At 48.0% G+C, this 23442-nt stretch overlaps 1 protein-coding gene across 3 annotated transcripts in view; it reads left to right on the forward strand.

The window, feature by feature from the left end:
• Positions 1 to 5382: 5382 nt before the first annotated feature.
• LOC105470929 (zinc finger protein 627) overlaps positions 5383 to 23442 on the forward strand; it is a 30602-nt gene continuing 12542 nt past the window's right edge. Inside the window, exon 1 of one of the 3 annotated variants that reach the window (XM_011723305.2) lies at positions 5383 to 5570. In XM_011723305.2, the coding sequence (XP_011721607.2) occupies positions 5568 to 5570 (3 nt within the window). In that variant the 5' untranslated portion in view covers positions 5383 to 5567. The remainder of the gene's footprint in view (positions 5571 to 23442) is intronic. The other 2 variants (XM_011723359.2, XM_071085903.1) reach the window with 2 other exon arrangements.

The raw sequence follows: 23442 nt of genomic DNA on the forward strand, positions 1-23442 counted from the left end.
AATGGGGATGGAGGCCAAGTGCATTGACTCATGCCTGTAATCCCAACACTTTGGGAAGCTGAGGTGGGAGGATCACTTGAGCCTAGGAGTTCAACACCAGCCTGGGCAACATAGCAAGACTCTGTCTCTACAAAAAGTTAAAAAAAAAAATTATCCAGGCGTGGTGGGGTGTGTCCCAGCTACTTGAGAGGATGAGGTGGGACGGTAGCTTGAGCTTGGGAGGTTGAGGCTGCAGTAAGCCGGGATCGTGCCACTGCACTCCAGCCTGGGTGATGGAGTGAGACCCTATTTCTTTCTTTCTTTTTTTTTTTCGAGACGGCGTCTCGCTGTGTCACCCAGGCTGGAGTGCAGTGGCATGGTCTCAGCTCACTGCAAGCTCTGCCTCCTGGAGTGAGACCCTATTTCATAAATAAATAGAGACAGGGGTCTCACTTTGTTGCCCAGGCTGGTCTTAAACTCCTGGACTCAAGCGATCCTCCCACTTTGGCCTCTCAAAGTGCTGAGATTACAGGCTGAGCCACTGACCCTGGTCATCCATGACAACTTTGGCATCATGGAGGGGCTCGTGACCACAGCCCCTCTGGGAAATTGGCATGAGAAGCATCATCTCTGCATCTACTGGTGCGGCCAAGGCTGTGGGCAAATTCCTGCACTGAACAGGAAGCTCACTGGCACAGCCTTCCAGAGAGTCCCTGCCGCCAATGTGTTGGTGGTTGACCCGATCTGCTGTCTGGAGAAAACTGCCAGATATGATGACCTCAAGAAGGTGGTGAAGCAGGCATTGGGGGCCCCCTCAAGGGCATCCCAGGCTACACTAAGGACAAGGTTGTCTCCTCTGCCTTTATTTTAAAATTATATATATTTTTTGATACGGAGTCTCGCTCTGTTGCCCAAGCTGGAGTGCAGTGGCACGATCTTGGCTCACTGCAACCTCTGCCTCCTGGTTCAAGTGATTGATTCTCCTGCCTCAGCCTCCTGAGTACTGGGATTACAGGTGCACACCACCACGCCCAGCTAATTTTTTGTATTTTTAGTAGAGACAGGGTTTCACCATGTTGGCCAGGCTGGTCTCTCGAAATCCTGACCTCAAGTGATCCACCTGCCTCGGCCTCCCAAAGTGCTGGGATTACAGGTGTGAGCCACCGTGCCCGGCCGTCTCCTCCAACTTTAACAGTGACACTCACCCTTCCACCTTCTGTGCTGGGGCTGGCATTGCCCTTGATGACACTTTGTCAAGTTCATTTCCTGGTATGACAATGAATTTGGCTTCAGCAACAAGGTGGTGGTTCACACTGTCTCCAGGGACTAAGACCCTCAGACCAGAAGCCCCAGTGAGAGTATGAGAGGAAGATAGAGGCCTTCAGCTGCTCAGGAGTCCCTGCTGCACTCAGCCCCCTGCCACACTGAGAATTTCCCCAAGACACAGTTTCCGTGCCAGACCCCCTGAAGAACAGGGAGGGGCATATCAGTAAAGCAATAAAGTCCTCTGTACTCAACCAAAAAAAAAAAAAAAATTACTCATGCCTGTAATCCCAGCATTTCCGGAGGCTCAGTGGGGAGGATTGCTTGAGCCTAGGAGTTTGAGACCAACCTGGGCAATATAGTGAGACCTCGTCTCTGTTACAGACAGATGATAGATGGATGGATAGAAGATAGACAGATTAGATAGATGATTGATAGATAGATAGATAGATATAGATAGATAGATAGATAGATAGATAGATAGATAGATAGATAGATAGATAGATAGATAGATAGATAGATAGATAGAAAGAAAAATTAGGTGGGTGCCTTGGGCAGGGAAGTCCTTAGGGATGCTCTGCTGTTCCCGCAGCCTGAGCGCCTTTTTCAGACGCTTTTACCTGTCCACTGCTGCCCCTGAGTGGCCACAGCCTGAACTGCAGCACCGTCGGCAGAACCAGTTTCCCTTCTGTAGAACAAATGAATGCTCCTTCCAGCCCCTCTTGCTACTAGGCCTGTGCAGGGCATGGACAGATTCTACAGCGGATCCAGCCAGCGACTGCCCCAGAGAAACTCCCAGGGGTGGGATGGGATGAGTGAGGTACGCTGGGATTGGAATGTTTGTAGGATAGCATGATAACATGAGGAGCAGCTGGATTCCCAAGAAATTGCAATTTCCTCACCCGCACAAACTAAGGGACTGATTTCCAGTCTGGAGAATGGGAGGGCAGGATGAGCTGTGGAGGCTCAGGCTGGTGGTTTGGAGGGTGGCATGATGTAAACGTAGCTGTTCACTGTTGTAGTTTGCCGCCACCAATTAAGTCTGGCTAGGTTCCAGGTGGGTCAGTAATCTCAAATGGGGCCGGGCGCAGTGGCTCACACCTGTAATCCCAGCACTTTGGGAGGCCGAGGCGGGCAGATCACTTGAGGCCAGGAGTTCGAGACTAGCCTGGCCAACATGGTGAAACCTCATCTCTACCAAAAATATAAAAAATTAGCCGGGTATGGTGGTGTGCGCCTGTAAGCCCAGCTACTCGGGAGGCTGAGGCAGGAGAATCGCTTGAACCCAGGAGGTGGAGGTTGCAGTGAGCCAAGATTATGCCACTGCACTCCAGCCTGGGCGACACAGCAAGACTCTGTCAAAAAAAAAAAAAAAAATCCCAAATGGGGAGAGGTGAGGTGGGGTCCGTCATGCCAAGGAGTTGGTCTTTATATTACCTGCCTCCCACCTCTTTCCTCAATGATTTTTTTGTTTTGTTTTGTTTTTGGTTTTTTTTGAGACAGAGTCTCACTCTGTTGCCCAGGCTGGAGTGCAGTGGCGCAATCTCTGCTCACTCCAAGCTCCGCCTCCCGGGTTTACGCTATTCTTCTGCCTCAGCCTCCCGAGTAGCTGGGACTATAGGTGCCCACCACCACACCTGGCTAATTTTTTTGTCTTTTTTAGTAGAGACAGGGTTTCACCGTGTTAGCCAGGATGGTCTCGATCTCCTGACCTCGTGATCCGCCCGCCTCGGTCTCCCAAAGTGCTGGGATTATAGGCGTGAGCCACCGTGCCCAGCCTAATTTTCATTTTTTTTTTTTTTTTTTTGAGACGGAGTCTCGCTCTGTCGCCCAGGCTGGAGTGCAGTGGCCGGATCTCAGCTCACTGCAAGCTCCGCCTCCCGGGTTCGGGCCATTCTCCTGCCTCAGCCTCCTGAGTAGCTGGGACTACAGGCGCCCGCCACCTCGCCCGGCTAGTTTTTTGTATTTTTTAGTAGAGACGGGGTTTCACCGTGTTAGCCAGGATGGTCTCGATCTTCTGACCTAGTGATCCACCCGTCTCGGCCTCCCAAAGTACTGGGATTACAGGCTTGAGCCACCGCGCCCGGCCAATTTTCATATTTTTTAATGGAGTTAGGGGTTGGTCTCACTATGTTGCCCAGGCTGGTTTCAAACTCCTGGGCTCAAGTGATCCTCCTGCCTTGACCTCCTAAAGTGCTGGAATTACAGGCATGAGCCATCATGCCTGGCCACAGATTCTTTATGATTTTTATTATGCCATCTTCCCTGAATCCTCTAACCTGCTTTTTTTTTTTTTCAGGCAAAGTCTTGCTCTGTCACCCAGTCTGGTGCACGATCTCAGCTCACTGCAACCTCCGCATCCCAGGTTCAATAATTTTTTGTAGTTTTAGTAGAGACGGGGTTTCACTATGTTGGCCAGGCTGGTGTCAAACTCCTGACCTTGTGATCCGCCTGCCTTAGCCTCCCAAAGTGCTGGGATTACAGACCTGAGCCACTGCACCTAGCTTAACCTGCCTTTTTTTTTTTTTTTAAAGACAGAGTTTCACTCTTGTTGCCCAGGCTGGAGTGCAATGGCACGATCTCTGCTCACTGTAACCTCAGCCTCCCCGATTCAAGCGATTCTCCTGTCTCAGCCTCCCAAGTAGGTGGGATTACAGGCATGTGCCACCATGCCCAGCTAATTTTATATTTTTAGTAGAGACGGGTTTCTCCATGTTGGTCAGGCTGGTCTCTAACTCCCGACCTCAGGTGATCCACCTGCCTCAGCCTCCCAAAGTGCTGGATTATAGGTGTGAGCCACTGCACCCAGCCTAACCTGCCTTTTTATACTAGTACATTACTTTGGGTCTCATTCCACATCACTTCCTCAGAGAGTATCCTTCCTCTCACCTCAGTTACTTCTACTTTTTTTTCCACCTATAGATGTTTTCTCAGGGACCAGAGGGTATGGGAGGAAGCCTTGGCAGGCCTCATCCCAAATCCCCGTTTCCCTGAACATCAGGCCCTCCCTCCTCTTCCTGTCCTCCCTGGCCTAGCCTGGGCTCCCTCCTGTTCTGAGGCAAGGCAATTGCTCCATTTCACAGTGAGTGTGGAGTTCCCTGCACACACTGCTGACCTTGTGTCCAGAAGGAGTTAAAAGGAAGAGCCCAGGAAGTGCTGGAAGACAACAGGGCCTACTCTGGCAAGCTGGAAGCAAGCTCTGCATTAAATGCAAATATTGGCGTGGCGGTGGCTCACATCTGTAATCCCAGCACTTGGGGAGGCTGGGGCGGGAAGATCACTTGAGCCCAGTAATTCAAGACCAGCCTGGTCAACATAGTGAGACCCCATCTACCCACCAACTGCGCACCCCCCCCACACCACCGCCACCAACAAAAACAAAATTAGCAGAGTGTGGTGGGGCGTGCTCCCAGCTGCTAGGAAGGCTGAGGCAGGAGGATCGCTTGAGCCCGGGAGGTTGGGGCTGGAGTGAGCCGAGATCATGCCACTGCAGTCCAGCCTGGGTGACAGTGCAAGACCCTGAAAGAAAAAAAAAAAAAAAAAAAGAAGGGACGGAGGGAGGGAAGGAGGGAGGGACGGGGAAAGGAAGGCAGGAAGGCAGGAAACAAACCAAAACAAGGCCAGGCGCGGTGGCTCACGCCTGTAATCCCAGCACTTTGGGAGGCCGAGGCGGCGTATCACTTGAGGTCAGGAGTTGGAGACCAGCCTGGGTAACATGGCGAAACCCCATCTCTACTAAAAATACAAAAATATAAAAATTAGCCGGGCGTAGTGGCGGGGTGCCTGTAATCCAGCTACTCTGGAGGCTGAGGCACGAGAATTGCTTGAACCCGGGAGGCGGAGATTGCAGTGAGCTGAGATCGCACCAATGCACTACAGCCTGGGCGACAAGAGCAAAACTCCGTCTCAAAAAAAAAAACCAAACCAAAACAAACAAACTCTTAAATATCCCTCGGGCTGGGTGTAGGGAGGAAACTCGGCATGACAGGGGCAGTGGCTAGAGCCAGTCAACCCTGCTCCGCACAGCCACGTTTCCATGGCTTCCTACGTCACTCAGGCCTTAGGGGGCGGGTCATGGAGCCCTATCCAATCAGGGACGCCGGGGCGGGGCCCTGCCAACTGTCCATTCAGATGCGCCTGGGAGAGGAGGGCAGGGCCTGCGCCTCCCCACGGAGCCTTTGTTTCTGGCGTCAGCCCCCGCCCGGGCTCGCGTCTCCCTTTCTCCGAGAGGCCCAAGGTGTCTCCGCCGCAGCCTCTGTTGCACCGTGACCTGTACAGGTCGCGGGAGTCGTAGGGAAGGCGCTGGGACACCTGGAAACCGAGAAATGGTGCGTGTGAGGGGCCAGGCGTCCCCAGACCGGGGGGAGGGGCTGGTTGGAACCGGCCGGAACCGGCTGTGGAGGGACCCAGGCCTCCCTGCGGCGACTCCGGGGTCTGGGACCCGAGTTCCCTGGCGCAGCTGGGCCCCCGGTCCCCTCGGCCGCAAGGTGGGGCTGGGCCAAGAGCTGGGACCCCGGGCGTCCTGTCCCGTCCCTGCGCGACGCCTGCGGCCCTGCAGCCCCGCGTCTCCTCAGATGGTGCGGGGGCCGCGGAAGGGTCATGGGGGGAATCCCGCCTCGGGTGTGGGGTTCGTGTGGCAGGAGCTGCGGTCTGTGGCCGCCCCTCCAGTCCTTTCTTTCTCCCTTTAAAAATTAAGAGTTTATTTGAGCAAACAGCGGTTCATCGGTGGAGAAGCTCTCGGTCGTGGTTTGTGGCTTGGGGATCCTTTGGAGGGGGTGGAAGGAAAGGCTGTAAGGTGCAGGAGAAAGCGAACCAAATTCAGTACTTGGTTGGTGACAGTTACGTAGTCGCGTTATTTGCTCTATCCAGGTGGACATTTTCTGCTTATGTAGTCAGAGGTGGATTGGTGGTTGTGGTTTAATAACCCCGAATTTTATTTCTCTATAAACTGGTAATTTATAAGAATTTCATTTGAGACTGGAACGTGGTGGCTCACACCTGTAATCCCAGCGCTTTTGGAGGCCAAGACAGGAGGATTGCTTGGGCCCAGGAGTTGAAGACCACCGTCGCAATATAGCGAGACCCCATCTCTATTAAATTTTTTAAAATCAACATATTCATACTGAGACCAAAAAACTACTAAAATTTTTAAAAATATAAAATCAAATAAAAGAATTTCATTTGAGTTAGATTTTTGTTTCCTTGGGTAGAAAACCAGGACACCATAGCCACAGCCTTCTAATTGCCTCCTAATTAATTAACACTCCCCAGGGGGACAGGGTCCCAAATCCTTGACCTTGTTCCCCTAGCCTGACTCCTCTAGGGCTTGTAAATAATTCTTGATACCACTTTCACCATATTCCCAAAAGCTAACTCCAGTCATGACATGATCAATTCTTTGTCCTTTATTGCACATTTCAAACGAATTAATTTGTATTACTTTTTTCAAGGAGCGATTGATTGGTCTTTTAAAAATATTCGTTTTCTGGCCGGGCGCGGTGGCTCAAGCCTGTAATCCCAGCATTTTGGGAGGCCGAGACGGGCGGATCACGAGGTCAGGAGATCGAGACCATCCTGGCGAACACGGTGAAACCCCGTCTCTACTAAAAAATACAAAAAACTAGCCAGGCGAGGCGGCGGGCGCCTGTAGTCCCAGCTACTCGGGAGGCTGAGGCAGGAGAATGGCGTAAACCCGGGGGGCGGAGCTTGCAGTGAGCTGAGATCCGGCCACTGCACTCTAGCCCGGGCGACAGAGCCAGACTCCGTCTCAAAAAAAAAAAAAAAAAAAAATATTCGTTTTCTGTTTCTGAACATTTCACAGGAGAGGAAAGCAGAGAATACATGTATGAGACCCTGCTGTAAGAAAACCTTTGTGCCTCTTTTCCTTTTCTCTCTCCTAGGCACAGGGATGTTCTCAGAATGTCTTTTGGTTGGCCTGGTGCCATGGCTCACGTCTGTAATCCCAACACTTTGGGAGGCCAAGGCGAGAGAATCACCTGAGGCCAGGAGTTTGAGACCAGCCTGAGCAACATAGTGAGACCTGGACCCTAAAATAAAAAAAAAACAAAAAACAGTGTCTTGGGTTGGGGTTCCCCTTTGGAAACTTTAAACTGTGATGTGTCTTCAGAGCATCCTCCTTTCCTGGTCCTGGGCTTCAGGGCTGTTTGGGCTGACACAAGATGCCCACAGCAGCCAGATGTCTTCAAGGGTCTAGTGAATATCAGCCTGCTGAGTCTCCTCCCACCGGACAGCCCGAAGTATGGGCTGGGGCCTCTTAGTGGAGGAGCTGGGTGTCCTGGGGTTGGAGGAGTCTCTTGATCTCCCATCCCTCTCAAAGCTCACCCCTGGGACACTCAGCTTTTTCTTCCCTTAATTTCAGATTCCATTCCTTGTGGGACACATTGGTGTCCAGCCAAATGGATGATGGTATTGAGGGGAAAAACAGATACGATTCTTGCCCTCTGGATTCTTTTAGACTAGTGAAGTGAGGAAACTTATCCCAAGGACAGGAAAAGCCATCCTATTGAGGTGATGCAAGAACCTGAAAAGCAAAATGTGCTTTAGGCAGACGGGGTACAGAATGCAATGTCTCTTGGAAGGGTGCTCACTGAGCCCTTCAGTGAGCAGTTTAGGGGGTGGGCGATATCTCAGGTGATAGAATGACCTGACCTAGGCCAGGTGCAGTGGCTCACACCTGTAATCCCAGCACTTTGGGAGGCTGAGGTGGGTGGGTCACTTGAGGCCATGAGTTCGAGACCAGCCTGGCCAACATGGCGAAACCCTGTCTACTAAAAATACAAAAATTAGCTGGGTGTGGTGGCGGCTGCCTCTAATCTCAGCTACTGGGGAGACTGAGGCATGAGAATCACTTGAACCGGGGAGGCAGAGGCTGCAGTGAGCCAAGATCATGCTACTGCACCCCAGCCTGGGTGACACAGTGAGACTCCTCAAAAAAAAAGAGAATGACCTGAAACTTGAGTCAGATATACCTCTGTTCCAGGTTAGCACAGCCCCTTCCTGGGTTTGTCTTCTGCTAAAGATTTGTTCACTTATTGGAGTTTTAGTTTAGTTTTTTTTTTTTTTTTTAAAGTAACTATAAATGTATTTCATCTGTAGAGCTTGAAATATAAGACAGTTTCCCAAAGAGGCAAGAAGGAAGTGGGTTTCAGAAAACATTAAATATCTAGTCTTATCTTTGTTAAAAATTACTACTTATGGCCGGGCGTGGTGGCTCACGCATGTAATCCCAGCACTTTGGGAGATCGAGGCGGGCAGATCATGAGGTCAGGAGATCGAGACCATTCTGGCTAACACGGTGAAATCCCGTCTCTACTAAAAATACAAGAAAATTAGCCAGGCGTGGTGGCGGGCACCTGTAGTCCCAGCTACTCGGGAGGCTGAGGCAGGAGAATGGCGTGAACCCGGGAGGTGGAGCTTGCAGTGAGCTGAGATCGCACCACTGCACTCCAGCCTGGGCGACAGAGCAAGACTCTGTCTCAAAAAAAAAAAAAAAAAAAAAAATACTACTTTTTTCTTTCCCAAAGCAAATGTTGTAAGTTTCTCAAGTATGTTATCTTTTTGGGGTGGGGAGAGGGGTGGAGGTGGTGATTTCAAATGGAATTCCAGGGCTTAGTGCTGGGAATACTACTAAGGAAAAGAAAGAGAGAAAAACTCTCTTCTATCATGACTGCAGAAAAATGAGTACTTTCCCACAAGTAAGTGTAGTAAATACATTGGTGAATTACAGAGATTCACCAAAACATCAATTCCTCTGCTTTGCAGTGTGGCAAACTTGTGACAGTGGATAACTGTTCTCTTCTTGTTATCTCGACATCAGAGTTTAATGCGAAGTCCTAATAGGACAGGACTTGGCAACTCCTAAAAGTGTTCAAATATGTTTTAGTACCTGATTTATTACCATAGAGAGAATAAATAGCATTTATTGTCTGAAGAGGATGGATACTTTTACTTTTTCTGTTAAGGTATGAAATATAAGTGCCTTACAGTTTCCTTCCTTGCTATAAACAGTGAATGTGAGTGATTTTGCTGGATTCTTCAAACCCTGGGTATTTTTCTCATTGAAAATTAAGTGCATAACCTTGACTGGGAAACAGAGACAGCAGACTAGTGACTTCAAACTAAGGCCAGTCTTGAGCCTTCAAAGAGAGGACATTATAGGCCCAGTTGTTCTTGCTGGGGAGCCTCCCCTGCAGTGTCCCAGCTGCTCACAACTGACATTAGGTGGAGCCCTTTATACTGAGAGAAGCTCAGAGCCCCGGAAAGCTGGGGATCCACAGGCAGAGGGGGTTGAGGTGATGCCCTTCTGAGAATGTACTTGCTATTATCTTGGGTCTGTTTCTAGACATTTCTAATGAAATAAATCTGGATTTAGGTAAGGAGTGTTTTTTTTTTCTTTTTACCTTTTTTTTTTTGTGTGACAGGGTCTCACTCTGTCTCAGGCTGGAGTGCAGTGGTGCAATCATAGCTCACTGTAGCCTTGATCTCCTGGACTCAAGGAATTCTCTCACCTCAGCCTCCCAAGTAGCTAGGACTACAGGCACATGCTGTGATGCCTGGCTTATATTTTTTAAAAAGTTTTTAAAATAGAGACAGGATATTATGTTGCCCAGGCTGGTCTCTAACCCCTGGCCTCAAGCAGTCTTCCCACCTTAGCCTCCCAAAGTGCCAGGATTGCGGGGGGCGGGATTGGGGGGCGCGCTGCCACACCAGACAGGACTTTAGAAGACTTTCTTCTAAAGGAGAATTGAAAGGGAAGAAGGCACCAAGTGTAAAATCTGCAAGCGGTCAGGCACGGTGGCTTACCCCTGTAATCCCAACACTTTGAGAGGCCGAGGCGGGCGGATCATGAGGTCAGGAGATTGAGACCATCCTGGCTAACACAATGAAACCCCGTCTCTACTAAAAATATAGAAAAATTAGCCGGGTGTAGCAGCCGGCGCCAGTAGTCCCAGCTACTCTGGGACTGAGGCTGAGGCAGAAGAATGGTGTGAACCCAGGAGGTGGAGCTTGCAGTCAGCCAAGATCGCGCCACTGCAGAGCGAGACTCTGTCTCAAAAAAAAAAAAAAAAAAAAATCTGCAAGCATCTCAGCCTGGGCTCAGTGGCTCACTCCTGTAATCTCAGCACTTTGGGAGGCCAAGGCTGGCGGATCACAAGGTCAGGAGATCGAGACCACAGTGAAACCCCGTCTCTACTAAAAATACAAAAAAAAAATTAGCCGGGCGCGGTGGCCGGCGCCTGTAGTCCCAGCTACTCAGGAGGCTGAGGCTGGAGAATGGCGGGAACCCGGGAGGCGGAGCTTGCAGTGAGCCGAGATCGCGCCACTGCACTCCAGCCTGGGCAACAGCGTGAGACTCCGTCTCAAAAAAAAAAAAAAAAAAAAAAAAAAAAATTAGCCAGGTGTGTTGGCGCGTGCCTGTAATCTCAGCTACTCAGGAGCCTGAGGCAGGAGAATGGCTTGAACCTGGGAGGCGGAGGTTGCAGTGAACCAAGATCATGCCACTCCATTCTAGCCTGGGCGACAGACAGAGCAAGACTCTGTCTCAAAATGAATAAATAAATAAATCTGCAAGCATCTCAAAGTTTAGACAGAAAAGAATTTTCTTTCATAGGAAGGAGCAAATGATGAGAAAGAAGGTGGGAGGTGGAAGGCAGGATGCAGGGTGTACAATCCCACCTAGATCTTGAAGGCAATCTGTTCTTAGGAGGGTCATCAGAGGGATTGTGTATAGGCTCAGGCTGAGGGCGGGTCAAGGTTCAGGGGCTGGAGGAAGGAGAGAAACTTAACCAAGGTTTGGTTAACAGGTACTTTGTTCTGACTGATCACTGAAGACAAAGCTGTTCAGCTAATCAATTATGAGGAAAAGAAAGGGAATTTCTAGTCTGTGTGTGGCTTTGCCATAGGTAAAAAAGAAGTGTCATCTAAGTCATAATGAGAAGAGTGTTTCTTTGTGTAAGCGACTCCTGCAGAATACAAAAGATGGGGGAATTTCTTTAACCATAGCTATTTTCAGGATTACCTACCTATCCAATCTTCCGCCGCCATTTTCCCTTACATCCTTCCCTTCCGTTTGGCCATTTTTGATTTCTATGCAGTTGCTGAGAAGTATGGGTGATCCCTGGGGCTTGTGACTGGCATCTGCAGTGGGGCAGTGTTATCGTCTGAGCCCTGAACCTGTGGGGTCCCTGTTAACTCTGGGTAGTGTCAGAATTGATTTGTTGAATGCTTAGTTGGTGTTGGAGAATTGGAGATTTAGTTGGTGTTCAGCAAACACCACACAGTTGGTGTCAAAAATGGTGTATGAAAAAAGACACTACAGATCAGAACCTTCACCTGACTGGGTAAGTGTTGGCTGTGAGAACTGAGACCCTGGAGGAGGGAGCATTTCCACACTGGGGAGAGGAGAGTAGGGTGTGTGAAACACCGATGGACTCACCACCCAGGTTCATAAACGGGTGTTGGGCATTTCTGGTATGTCCTGATCTCATCTCCCTTCTGTACTCCCAGGTGACCAGGTCCTCATTTTTAAAAGGTGGTTCTTAATAGTTTTACCATCTATTTATCATTAGGCTGAATTTTGCCTGGCTTTTCCTCTTTTGAGTTTTTAGTAAGTTATTACCATTAATATTATGCCAAAAAGGGTTTTTTTGTGGTTTCTTTGCCTGTTTGTTGCGTGCATGCTGGTTTCTGCATTTAGTTTGGGGGTTAGGATTTCAGCCAATGAAATTTAATTTTTACGGGGGATGGTGGTGGAATACAAACATTCAGTCTGTTAACAACCCTAACTGTATTTAGTACAGCTTGACTAGTCTTAGCCTTTTTTTTTTTTTTTTTTTTTTTTTTTTTGCGTCTCACTCTGTAGCCCAGGCTGGAGTGCAGTGGTGCTCTTGGCTCACTGCAACCTCCGGCTCCGGGCTGAAGCGATTCTCCCACCTCAGCCTCCCAGCAAGCTAGGACTACAGGTGCACAGTACCACACCAGCTAATTTTTGTATTTATTTATTGATTTATTTTTTTGTAGAGACGGGGTTTTGCCATGCTGTCCAAGCTGGTCTTGAACTCCTGGGCTCAAGCAATTCACCCGGCTATGCCTCCCACAGTGTTGGGATTATAGGTTGTGAGCCACTATGCCTGGCCTTATTTGTGTCTGTTTTTTGTGCAAGTGATATCATCCTATATGTTATATTGTGTGTCATCTATCTATTTCACATAGCCGTGAATCTTCCATGAAATGGTATTTTATTCACTATTTTACTTAATAAACTGTATTATTTAGACCAGTTGCAGTTTGACAGAAAAATTGAACAGATAATATGTAGCGTTTCCATATTCTCCTCCACAGGTCATCGTTTTCCCCTACTTTTCTTTTTTTTCTTTTCTTTTTTTTTTTAGGAGACAAAGTCTTACTCTGTCGCCCAGGCTTGAGTGCAGTGGTACAATCACTGCTCACTGCGGGCTAGAGCTCCAGGGCTCAAGTGATCCTGCCGCCTCAGCCTCCCAAGTAGCTGGGACCACAGGTGTGCGCCACCACACCTGGCTAATTTTTTTTTTTTTTTTTTGTAGATGGGGTCTTACTATGTTGTCCAGGCTGATCTCTAATTCCTGGGCTTAAGTGATTCTCCCACCTTGGCCTCCCAAAAGACATAAATATGGTATCATATTTATCATATATATCATACAATTGATGAATCAATATATATGATGGATCAGAATTGGTGAGCCAATATGTTACTAAAGTTCAGACTTCATCAAAATTGGTAATTTTTGTTCTTCGAAGGACACCAAGAACTTGAAAAGATAATTCACGAAGTGGAAGAACAACTTGCAAATCCTGTATCTGGTGGGGAATTGTATTCAGAAGCAGCCTGAGTCTCAGTCCCTTCCATCACACTCCATCAGGGTGGGGACTGAATTGGCAGCCAGGACTCCCAGGTATCCTGTCCCATCACTGTAGGAGGCAATCTACCTCCTGGACCTCTCTGAACAGTTGTGCACCTGCAGTCCTGGATCTCATCCAGATCATGGGGTGACAACAGGAAGTGGCCATCCAGAGAGAAATCTGAGCCTGGTGTTTTGGGTTTGTGGGTGGGAAGTACTCTCAGGACAACCTCCCCCTCCGTGGAGTCAGACTTGGGTGGGCCCAGCAGAGTGGCATGTGTGGTTCCCAGCTCCTTCATCCCCAGTGGGAGGGAGCCTGTCATCCCCTGTGCATTCCAGATATATGAAGCAGGGTCTCAAGTTTACAGCCTTGTTCCCTGTTAAAGAGAGATTGCACTGGAAACTTGTTAGGAATGTCAAGGAAGAGTTTATTCAGCACAATTGCAGTGAGTCATGACAGCTGTAATAGGGGAGGGAGATTGAATTCAGCCTTGAATGCAGCAAGAATATTATTGGATTTATAGCCAATGGACAAGGTGAGGGAGAGAATGGAACTTGGTTGGGTCTCATAGGTGGTGGAAAAAGAACTTGATTGGATACTAAGGTAGGAGGAGTCTCTATAAACTACCTCAGATAGATTCTTGCAGAAACCGACTTCCGCAGGCCAGTGCCAAGGCCTAGTCAAAAAGAGGGCTCTGAGGAGCTTGACTCAAGTTTGGTGAAGGAAGGAGTACTTGAGACCTCTTCAGCCTAGTTTTTCTTTTCTTGTTTTTTTTTGAGATGGAGTCTTGCTCTGTCTCCCAGGCTGGAGTGCAGTGGTGCGATCATGGCTCTCTGCAACCTCCACCTCCCAGGTTCAAGCAGTTCTCTGCCTCAGCCTTCCAAAAAGCTGGTTTTTATAGGCACCCACCACCACGCCTGGCTGATTTTTTTGTATTTTTATTAGAGACAAGGTTTCACCATCTTGGCCAGGGTGGTCTTGAACTCCTAACCTCGTGAGCCACTGCATCTGGCCTCTTCAGCCTAGTTTTTCCCAGGGCTCTGTATTAGTCTGTTTTTGTGCTGCTAATAAAGACATACCCAAGAGTGGGTAATTTATAAAGGAAGGAGGTTTCATTGACAGTTCAGTATGGCTGGGGAGGCCTCAGGAAACTTACAATTATGGTGGAAGGGGGAGCAAACATGTCCTTCACATGGCAGCAGCAAGGAGAAGTGCAGAATAAAGGTTGGGGAAGCCCGTTATAAAACCAGATCTCATGAAAACTCACTGTTATGAGAACAACATGGAGGTAATCACCCCAATGATTAAATTATCTCCCACTTGCTCCCTCCCATGACACGCAGGGATTAGGGGAACTATAAGAGGATATTTGGGTGGGGACACAGCCAAATCATATCATTCCACCCCCAGCCCCTCCCAAATCTCATGTCCTCACTTTACAAAACAATCATGCCCTCCCAACGGTCCCCCAAAGTCTTAAATCATTCCAACATTAGCTCAAAAGTACAAGTCCAAACTCATCTGAGACAAGGCAAGTCTCTTCTGCCTATGAGCCTGTAAAATCAAAAACAAGTTAGTCACTTCCTAGATACAGTCAGGGTACAGGCATTGGGTAAATACACGCATTCCAAATGGGAGAAATTGGCCAAAATAAAGGGGTAGAGGCCCTATGCAAGTCCAAAATCCAGTAGGGCAGTAATTAAATCTTAAAGCTTTGAAATAATATCCTTTGACTCCATGTCTCACATCCAGGTCACGCTGATGCAAGAGGTGGGCTCCCTCAACCTTGGGCACCTCTGCCCCTATGGCTTTACAAGGTACAGCCCCCACTCCTTGCTGCTTTCATGGCTGGCATTGAGTGTCTGTGACTTTTCCAGGTGCATGGTGCAAGGTGCAAGCTCTCAGTGGATCAACCATTCTGGGGTCTGGAGAATGGATGGTGGCCCTCTCCTCACATCTCTACTAGGCAGTGCCACAGTGGGGACTCTGTGTGGGGGCTCCAACTCCCATATTTCTCTTCTGCACTGCCCTAGCAGAGGTTCTCCACGAGGGCTCCGCCCCTGCAGCACAGCTCTGCCTGGACATCCAGGCATTTCTACACATCCTCTGAGATCTAGGCAGAGGTTCCCAAACCTCAGTTCTTGCCTTCTGTGCACCCACAGGACTAACGCCACATGGAAGCTGCAGAGGCTTGGGGCTTGCAGCCTCTGAAGCCATGACCTGAATTGTACTTTGCCTCTTTTTAACAATGACTGAGAGCACCAAGTCCCTACGGTGCATATAGCAAGGGGTCCTGGACCAGGCCCAGGAAACCAACCATTTTTTCCTCTTAGGATTCTGGGCCTGTGAAGGGAGGGGCTGCCATGAAGGTCTCTGATGTGTCCTGGAGACATTTTCTCCTTTGTCTTGGCAATTAACATTTGGCTCCTCATTACTTATGCAAATTTCTGTAGCTGTCCTGAATTTCTCCCCAGAAAATGGGTTTTTTTTTTTTTTTTTTTTTTTTTTTTTTTTGAGACAGAGTTTTGCTCTTGTTGCCCAGGCTGGAGTGCAATGGCGCGATCTTGGCTCGCTATAGCCTCCACCTCCCGGGATCAAGCGATTCTCCTGCCTCAGCCTCCCGAGTAGCTGGGATTACAGGCATGTGCCACCACAGCCAGCTAATTCTGTATATTTGGTAGAGAAGGGGTTTCTCCATGTTGGTCAGGCTGCTCTCAAACTCCGGATCTCAGGTGATCCGCCCGCCTCAGCCTCCCAAAGTGCTGGATTACAGGCGTGAGCCACCACGCCCGGCTGGGTTTTTCTTTTCTGTTCCATTGTCAGGCTGCAATTTTTCCAAACTTCAGTGTTCTGTCACCTCTTGAATGCTTTGCCGCTTAGCAATTTCTTCCACCAGGTACTGGAAGTCATCTCGCACAAGTTCAGAGTTCCACAGATCTCTAGGGCAGCGGCAAAATGCCACCAGTCTCTGCTAAAACATAACAAGAGTCACCTTTGCTTCCAGTTGCCGACAAGTTTCTCATCTCCATCTGAGACCACCTCAGCCTGGACTTTATTGTCCATATCACTGTCAGCATTTTGGTCAGAGCTATTCAAGAAGTCTTTAGGAAGTTGAGACTTTCCCACATCTTCCTGTCTCTTGAGCCCTCCAAGTCTCTAGGACATTCCAAACTTTCCCACATTTTCCTGTCTTCTGAGCACTCTAAACTGTTCCAACCCCTGCCTGTTCCCAGTTCCAAAGTTGCTTCCACATTTTCAGGTATCTTTATGGGAGAGTACCCCACCACCCAGTACCAATTTACTGTATTAGTCCATTCTCACGCTGCGAATAAATACATACCTAAGACTGGATAATTTATAAAGGAAAAAGGTTTAATTGATGTACAGTTTAGCATGGCTGGGAAGGCCTCAGAAAACTTAATCATGATGAAAGGGAAAGCAAACGTGTCCTTCATATGGTGGTAGCAAGGAGAAGTGCAGAGCGAAGAGGGGGAAAGCCACTTATGAAACCATCAGATCTTTTTTTTTTTTTTTTTTGAGGCGGAGTCTCGCTCTGTCGCCCAGGCTGGAGTGCAGTGGCGCGATCTCGGCTCACTGCAAGCTCCGCCTCCCGGGTTCACGCCATTCTCCTGCCTCAGCCTCCCGAGTAGCTGGGACTACAGGCGCCGCCACCACGCCCGGCTAATTTTTTTGTGTTTTTAGTGGAGACGGGGTTTCATTGTGTTAGCCAGGATGGTCTCGATCTCCTGACCTCGTGATCCGCCCGTCTCGGCCTCCCAAAGTGCTGGGATTACAGGCTTGAGCCACCGCGCCCGGCCCGAAACCATCAGATCTTGTGAGAACTCTATCATGAGAACAGCATGGGGGTAACTGCCCCCATGATTAAATTACCTCTTACTGGGTCCCTTCCACAACATGTGGGGATTATGGGAACTACAATTTAAGATGAGATTTGGGTGGGGGACACAGCCAAACCATATCAGGCTCAAAATAAGTTCCTAAGTTTCTGGTTTCCCTTGCCACAATCCCAAATGTCAACTTCCCCTCTCCAGTTGACACGATCTTCAGTTTTGTCTCCCCCATGCTAGATTTGAAGCAGTTGTAATATTTTAGTTGTTTATAATTTTCCATAGAATAATAAATAGCCATTTTAAAGATTTATCTTTTTGTCAGTGTATATTTTACATGAGACAAAAATTATTCAAGTGGTGAGTAACCATTTGAAATTACATTGTGTAAAATGTGTGTCCCTAATGATCTGTGGTGTTAAGCATCTTTATATGTGCTTATTGGCCATTTGTGTATATCGTGGAGAAATGTCCATTCAAGTTCTTTGCCCATTTATTATTTATTTATTTTTATTTTCACTTTTTTTTTTTGTAAGAGCTGTGATGCCCAGGCTGGATTTGAAATCCTGGGCTTGAGATCCTTCTGCCTCAGGCTCCTGAGTAGCTGGGATTACAGGTGTGTTCCTGCATGCCCAGCCAATTTTGCCCATTTACTAATCAATGTGTTTTTTGCTGGTTTGTTACAACAACTTACTCTTTTTTTTTTTTTTTTTTTTGAGACGGAGTCTCGCTCTGTCGCCCAGGCTGGAGTGCAGTGGCGCAATCTCGGCTCACTGCAAGCTCCGCCTCCCGGGTTCACGCCTTTCTCCTGCCTCAGCCTCCCGAGTAGCTGGGACTACAGGCGCCCGCCCCTGCGCCCGGCTAATTTTTTCTATTTTTAGTAGAGACGGGGTTTCACCATGGTCTTGATCTCCTGACCTTGTGATCCGCCCACCTCAGCCTCCCAAAGTGCTGGGATTACAGGCGTGAGCCACCACGCCCGGCCCCCTTTTTTTTTTTTGAGACAGGGTCTTGCTTCGCTGCCCAGCCCGGAGTGCAGTGGTGCCATCTCGGCTCACTGCGATCTCCGCCTCCTGAGTTCAAGCCATCCTTCTGCCTCAGCCTTCTGAGTAGCTGGGTCTAGAGGGCATGCCACCATGCTCAGCTCATATTTGTATTTTTTGTAGAGACAGGATTTCGCCATGTTGTCTAGGCTGGTCTTGAACTCTTGAGCTCAAGCGGTCTGCCCACCTCAGTCTCCCAAAATGCTGGGATTATAGGCATGAGCCACCACATCCAACGATTTATTATTATTAATTGTGGTTATAAAAATAATAAAAAATCTACCATCTTAAGCATTTTTGTATACAGCTTAGTAGTGTTAACTATTCTCACCTTGTGCAACCAAACTCCAACAATTTTTCCCATTCTCTCAAATTTATTTTTTCTTTCTTCAAGGTGGTTAATTTTATCTTCAAGTTAGCTGATTCTTATTTTGCTTGCTCAAATTTGCCATTGAACACCTATAGAGAAATTTTCATTTTAGTTGTGCTTTGCATCTTCCAGATCCATACTTTCAGTGTAGTCTTTTAAGAAATAATTTGTGTGTGTGTGTGTGTGTGTGTGTATATATATATATATATATATTTTTTTTTTTTTCCTTCCCCCGAGACTAAGTCTCGTCCTGTCACCCAGAGCTGGAGTGCAATGGTGTGATCTCAGTTCACTGCAACCTCTGCCTCCTGGGTTCAGGCAGTCCTCCTGCCTCAGCCTCCCGAGTAGCTGGGATTACAGGCGCCTGCCACCATGCCTGGCTAATTTTTTTGTATTTTTAGTAGAGACGGGGTTTCACCATGTTGGCCAGACTGGCCTTGAACTCCTGACCTGTGATCCACCCACCTTGGCCTCCCAAAGTGCTGGGACTGCAGGCGTGAGCCACTGCACCTGTAATTTTTTGTTGATATTGTATGCATCCTTTTCTTAGTTTTCTTTATTTCTTTCTCCATGGTTGTCTTTACTACTTTGAGCATAGTTAAGGCAGTTGCTTAAAGTCTTTGTCTAGTGAATTCAATAACTGGGGATTCTCAGAGATGGTTTATCTCAATTTTTTTCCCATTGATAAGCCATATTTTTCTGTCTTCTTTGTGATTTTGTTTTTATTGAAAAGTGGGATTTGAATTTTTTTTTTTCTTTTTTTTTTTTTGAGACGGAGTTTCGTTCTGTTGCCCAGGCTGGAGTGCAGTGGCGCCATCTCAGCCTCTACCTCCCGGGTTCAAGCAATTCTTTTGAATTCTTTTTTTTTTTTTTTTTTTTTTTTGAGGCGGAGTCTCGCTCTGTCGCCCAGGCTGGAGTGCAGTGGCGCGATCTCGGCTCACTGCAAGCTCCGCCTCCCGGGTTCCCGCCATTCTCCTGCCTCAGCCTCCCGAGTAGCTGGGACTACAGGCGCCGCCACCACGCCCGGCTAATTTTTTTGTATTTTTAGTGGAGACGGGGTTTCATTGTGTTAGCCAGGATGGTCTCGATCTCCTGACCTCGTGATCCGCCCGTCTCGGCCTCCCAAAGTGCTGGGATTACAGGCTTGAGCCACCGCGCCCAGCCATTCTTTTGAATTCTTTTGCATTATTTTTGAATTCAATTCTTTTGAATTCTTTTGAACCCAGAAAAGGTCTTTTCTGGAAATGTGTTCTTTCCTGGGCATGAAGGGAGCATTCTCAATTCCCCAGCATACCTGGGTTTTTTGAGTATCCTAATTTCTGAAAGAAATTTTTCTCCTCAGCTTTTCTTCCCAGGCTTTAGATGGTCTATCATATGTCTCAGCCATAATCTGTTGGCCCATTTTCTTCCCAGGCTTTAGATGGTCTCTCATATGTCTCGGCCATAATCTGTTGGCCCAGGTAGCTTCAGGGTTTTTGTTTACTTTATGACATTTCAAGCAATTGCTGCCAATTTTTTTTTTTTTTTTTTTTTTTTTGAGACGGAGTGTTGCTCTGTCGCCCAGGCTGGAGTGCAGTGGCGCAATCTCGGCTCACTGCAAGTTCCGCCTCCCGGGTTCACGCCATTCTCATGCCTCAGCCTCCCGAGTAGCTGGGACTACAGGCGCCCACCACCACGCCCGGCTAATTTTGTGTATTTTTTTTTTTGAGACGGAGCCTCACTCTGTTGCCCAGGCTGGACTGCAGTGGCTGGATCTCAGCTCACTGCAAGCTCCGCCTGCCGGTTTACGCCATTCTCCTGCCTCAGCCTCCCGAGTAGCTGGGACTACAGGCGCCCGCCACCACACCTGGCTAGTTTTTTGTATTTTTTAGTAGAGACGGGGTTTCACCGTGTTAGCCAGGATGGTCTTGATCTCCTGACCTCGTGATCCGCCCGTCTCGGCCTCCCAAAGTGCTGGGATTACAGGCTTGAGCCACCGCGCCTGGCCAATTTTGTGTATTTTTTAGTAGAGACGGGATTTCACCGTGTTAGCCAGGCTGGCCTGGAACTCCTGACCTCGTGATCCGCCTGTCCTGGCCTCCCAAAGTGCCAGGATTACAGGTGTGAGTCACTGCGCCTGGCCGGTTGCTGCCAGTTCTTAACCCTGCTTGGCTTTCATGTGCCAGTTGGCAACTCGTGTATTTCATAGAGAAATGGCTATTCAAATTCTTTGCCTATTTAAAAATCTATTTGTTTGGGTTTTTGAAAATAATTTTTAATTGTAAAAAAATGTATAACAGAAAATTAATCCATAATTAGGTGTACAGTTCAGTAGTGTTAATTATACTTATCTCATGTAACTATTCTGCAGAAAATTTTCATCTTGCAAAAGTTAAAAATTTATAGCCATTGAACAGCCACTTCCTTTCACCCTCCTTGCACTGGTGGCAACTACCATCCACTTTCTGCTTTTATGTGTTTGACAACCTCACAGGAGTTATTGAAGAACCATATAATACATAATTTTTGACTGGCTTATTTCACTTAGCATAATGTGCTGAAAATTCCTCCATTTTATTCATTTTATAGCATGTGACAGATGTCTTTTTTTTTTTTTTTTTTCCTGAGATAGAGTCTCACTCTGTCACCCAGGCTGGAATCCAGTGGCACCATCATAGCTCACTGCAGCCTCAACCTTCAGGGATTAAGGGATCCTCCCACCTTAGCCTCCTGAGTAGCTTGGACTACAGGCATGCACCCCCACCACCAAATAAAATTTTTAAATTTTTTTTGTAGACACAGACTCTCACTATATTGCCTAGGCTGGTCTTGAACTTTTGGGCTCACACAATTCTCCTGCCTTGGCCTCTCAAAGTGTTGGGGTTACAGGCATCAGCCACTGCCTGTCCTAGATAAAAATACTAAACAATATCTCAAGTTGGGCATGGTATCTCATGCCTGTAATCTCAGCACTTTGGGAGGCTGAGCCGGGAGGATCACTTGAACCCTTGAGCTCAGTCAGGGGTTTGAGACCAGCCTGAGCCGCATAGTGAGACTCCATCTCTACAAAAGATAAAAAATTTAGCGAGTTGTGGTGCATGCCCCTGGTCCCAGCTACTTGGGAGGCTGAGGTGGGAGGATTGTGTAAGCCCTGGGAGGTCCAGGCTGCAGTGAGCTGAGATCACACCACTGCACGCCATCATGGGCAACAGAGCAAGACCCTGTCTCAAAAAAAAATCTCATTGTATGTATTGTTAAATACAATTTATGGGAGGCCATTGTTTTGGACTAAGTGTCTGCACTAGGCCCAAACAGCCTAGATGAGAGTGGTGTCTCATGGAGGGTGCCACATAATCATACGAAACTTTAAAATAGGCCAGTTTTCCAAAACACCAGGGATTCATAGCAGCCAATCAGAAGGGTCCCAGCTAACCTGAGTCAACATGATAAGGAAGTCACCTCTGCTTTAGTCCTATAAGGAAAATAATTTTGAAATGATGTAACTCTTTGTTGTTGTTGTTGTTGTTGTTTTGAGATGGAGTCCGCTGTGTCGCCCAGGCTGGAGTGCAGTGGTGTGATCTCGGCTCACTGAAACTTTGCCTCCCGGGTTCAAGGGATTCTCCTGTCTCAGCCTCCCGAGTAGCTGGGACTACAGGCATGTGCCACCATACTTGGCTAATTTTTTGTAGTTTTAGTAGAGATGGGGTTTCACCGTGTTAGCCAGGATGGTCTCAATCTCCTGACCTCGTGATCCTGGCCTTGGCCTCCCAAAGTGCTGGGGTTACAGGCATGAGCCTCTGCTTCCAGCCCTTTTTGTTTTTATTTCTGCTTTCTTCACCCCTTTTCTGCCTGTAAAGCCCACCTCCTCTACTCAATTTGAAGAAAGCAAAGAATTTTCATTTGAATAACGTGAGCTCTTTCAAATTAGGCCCAGAAGCGTTCAAATGAGACAGCAATCGCATTCTACCGCATCAGAGCTATGTATTCATCTCTTGGAACTGCTTGCTATTGCTACAAGTAGCTATAAATTAACCTAATGCCACACAGACATCCTATCCTACACCTTATAGCATAATAGTGTATATAGCCAGTCATTAATGAATATTATTTCTGTAAACCAGTGGGAATTCCTGACAACTTTGTATCAGCCACTCCCTTTGTCCCCTTTTTGGGGACAAATCCACACGTGGCCGTGTGGCCCAGCATAGTGGCTCACGCCTATAATCCCAGCACTATGGGAGGCTGAGGCGGGAGGATTGCTTGAGCCCAGGAGTTTGAGACCAGCTCAGGCAACATAGTGAGACCCTGTCTCTACAAAACAATAAAACAGACCGGGTGCGGTGGCTTATGCCTGTAATCCCAGCACTTTGGGAGGCCAAGACGGGCAGATCACGAGGTCAGGAGATAGAGAACATCCTGGCCAACATGGTGAAACCCATCTCTACTAAAAGTACAAAAATTAGCTGGACATGGTGGTGTGTGCCTGTAGTCCCAGCTACTCGGGAGGCTGAGGCAGGAGAATCGCTTGAACCCAGAAGGTGGAGGTTGCAGTGAGCCAAGATTGCACCATGGCACTCCAGCCTGGCAACAGAGCGAGACTTGCAAAAAATAAAATAAAAATCAAACAGTAATCAGATGTGGTAGTGTGCACCTGCAGTCCCAGCTACTATGGAGGCTGAGGTGCGAGGATCATCTGAGCCTAGGGAGGTCGAGGTTGCAGTAAGTTGTGATTATGCCACTGCACTCCAGCCTGGGTGACCGAGTGAATTTTTTTTTTTTTTTTTTTTTTTTTTGAGACAGAGTCTCGCTCTGCCGCCCAGGCTGGAGTGCAGTGGCGTGATCTTGGCTCACTGCAAGCTCCGCCTCCCGGGTTCACGCCATTCTCCTGCCTCAGCCTCCCGAGTAGCTGGGACTACAGGCGCCCGCCACCTCGCCCGGCTAGTTTTTTTTTTTTTTTTTTTTTTTTTTTTTTTTTTTTTGAGACAGAGTCTCGTCGCCTGGGCTGGAGTGCAGTGGCCGGATCTCAGCTCACTGCAAGCTCCGCCTCCCGGGTTTACGCCAT

Source organism: Macaca nemestrina, chromosome 20, assembly GCF_043159975.1.
Source record: "Macaca nemestrina isolate mMacNem1 chromosome 20, mMacNem.hap1, whole genome shotgun sequence".
Taxonomy (NCBI): Eukaryota; Metazoa; Chordata; class Mammalia; order Primates; family Cercopithecidae; genus Macaca; species Macaca nemestrina.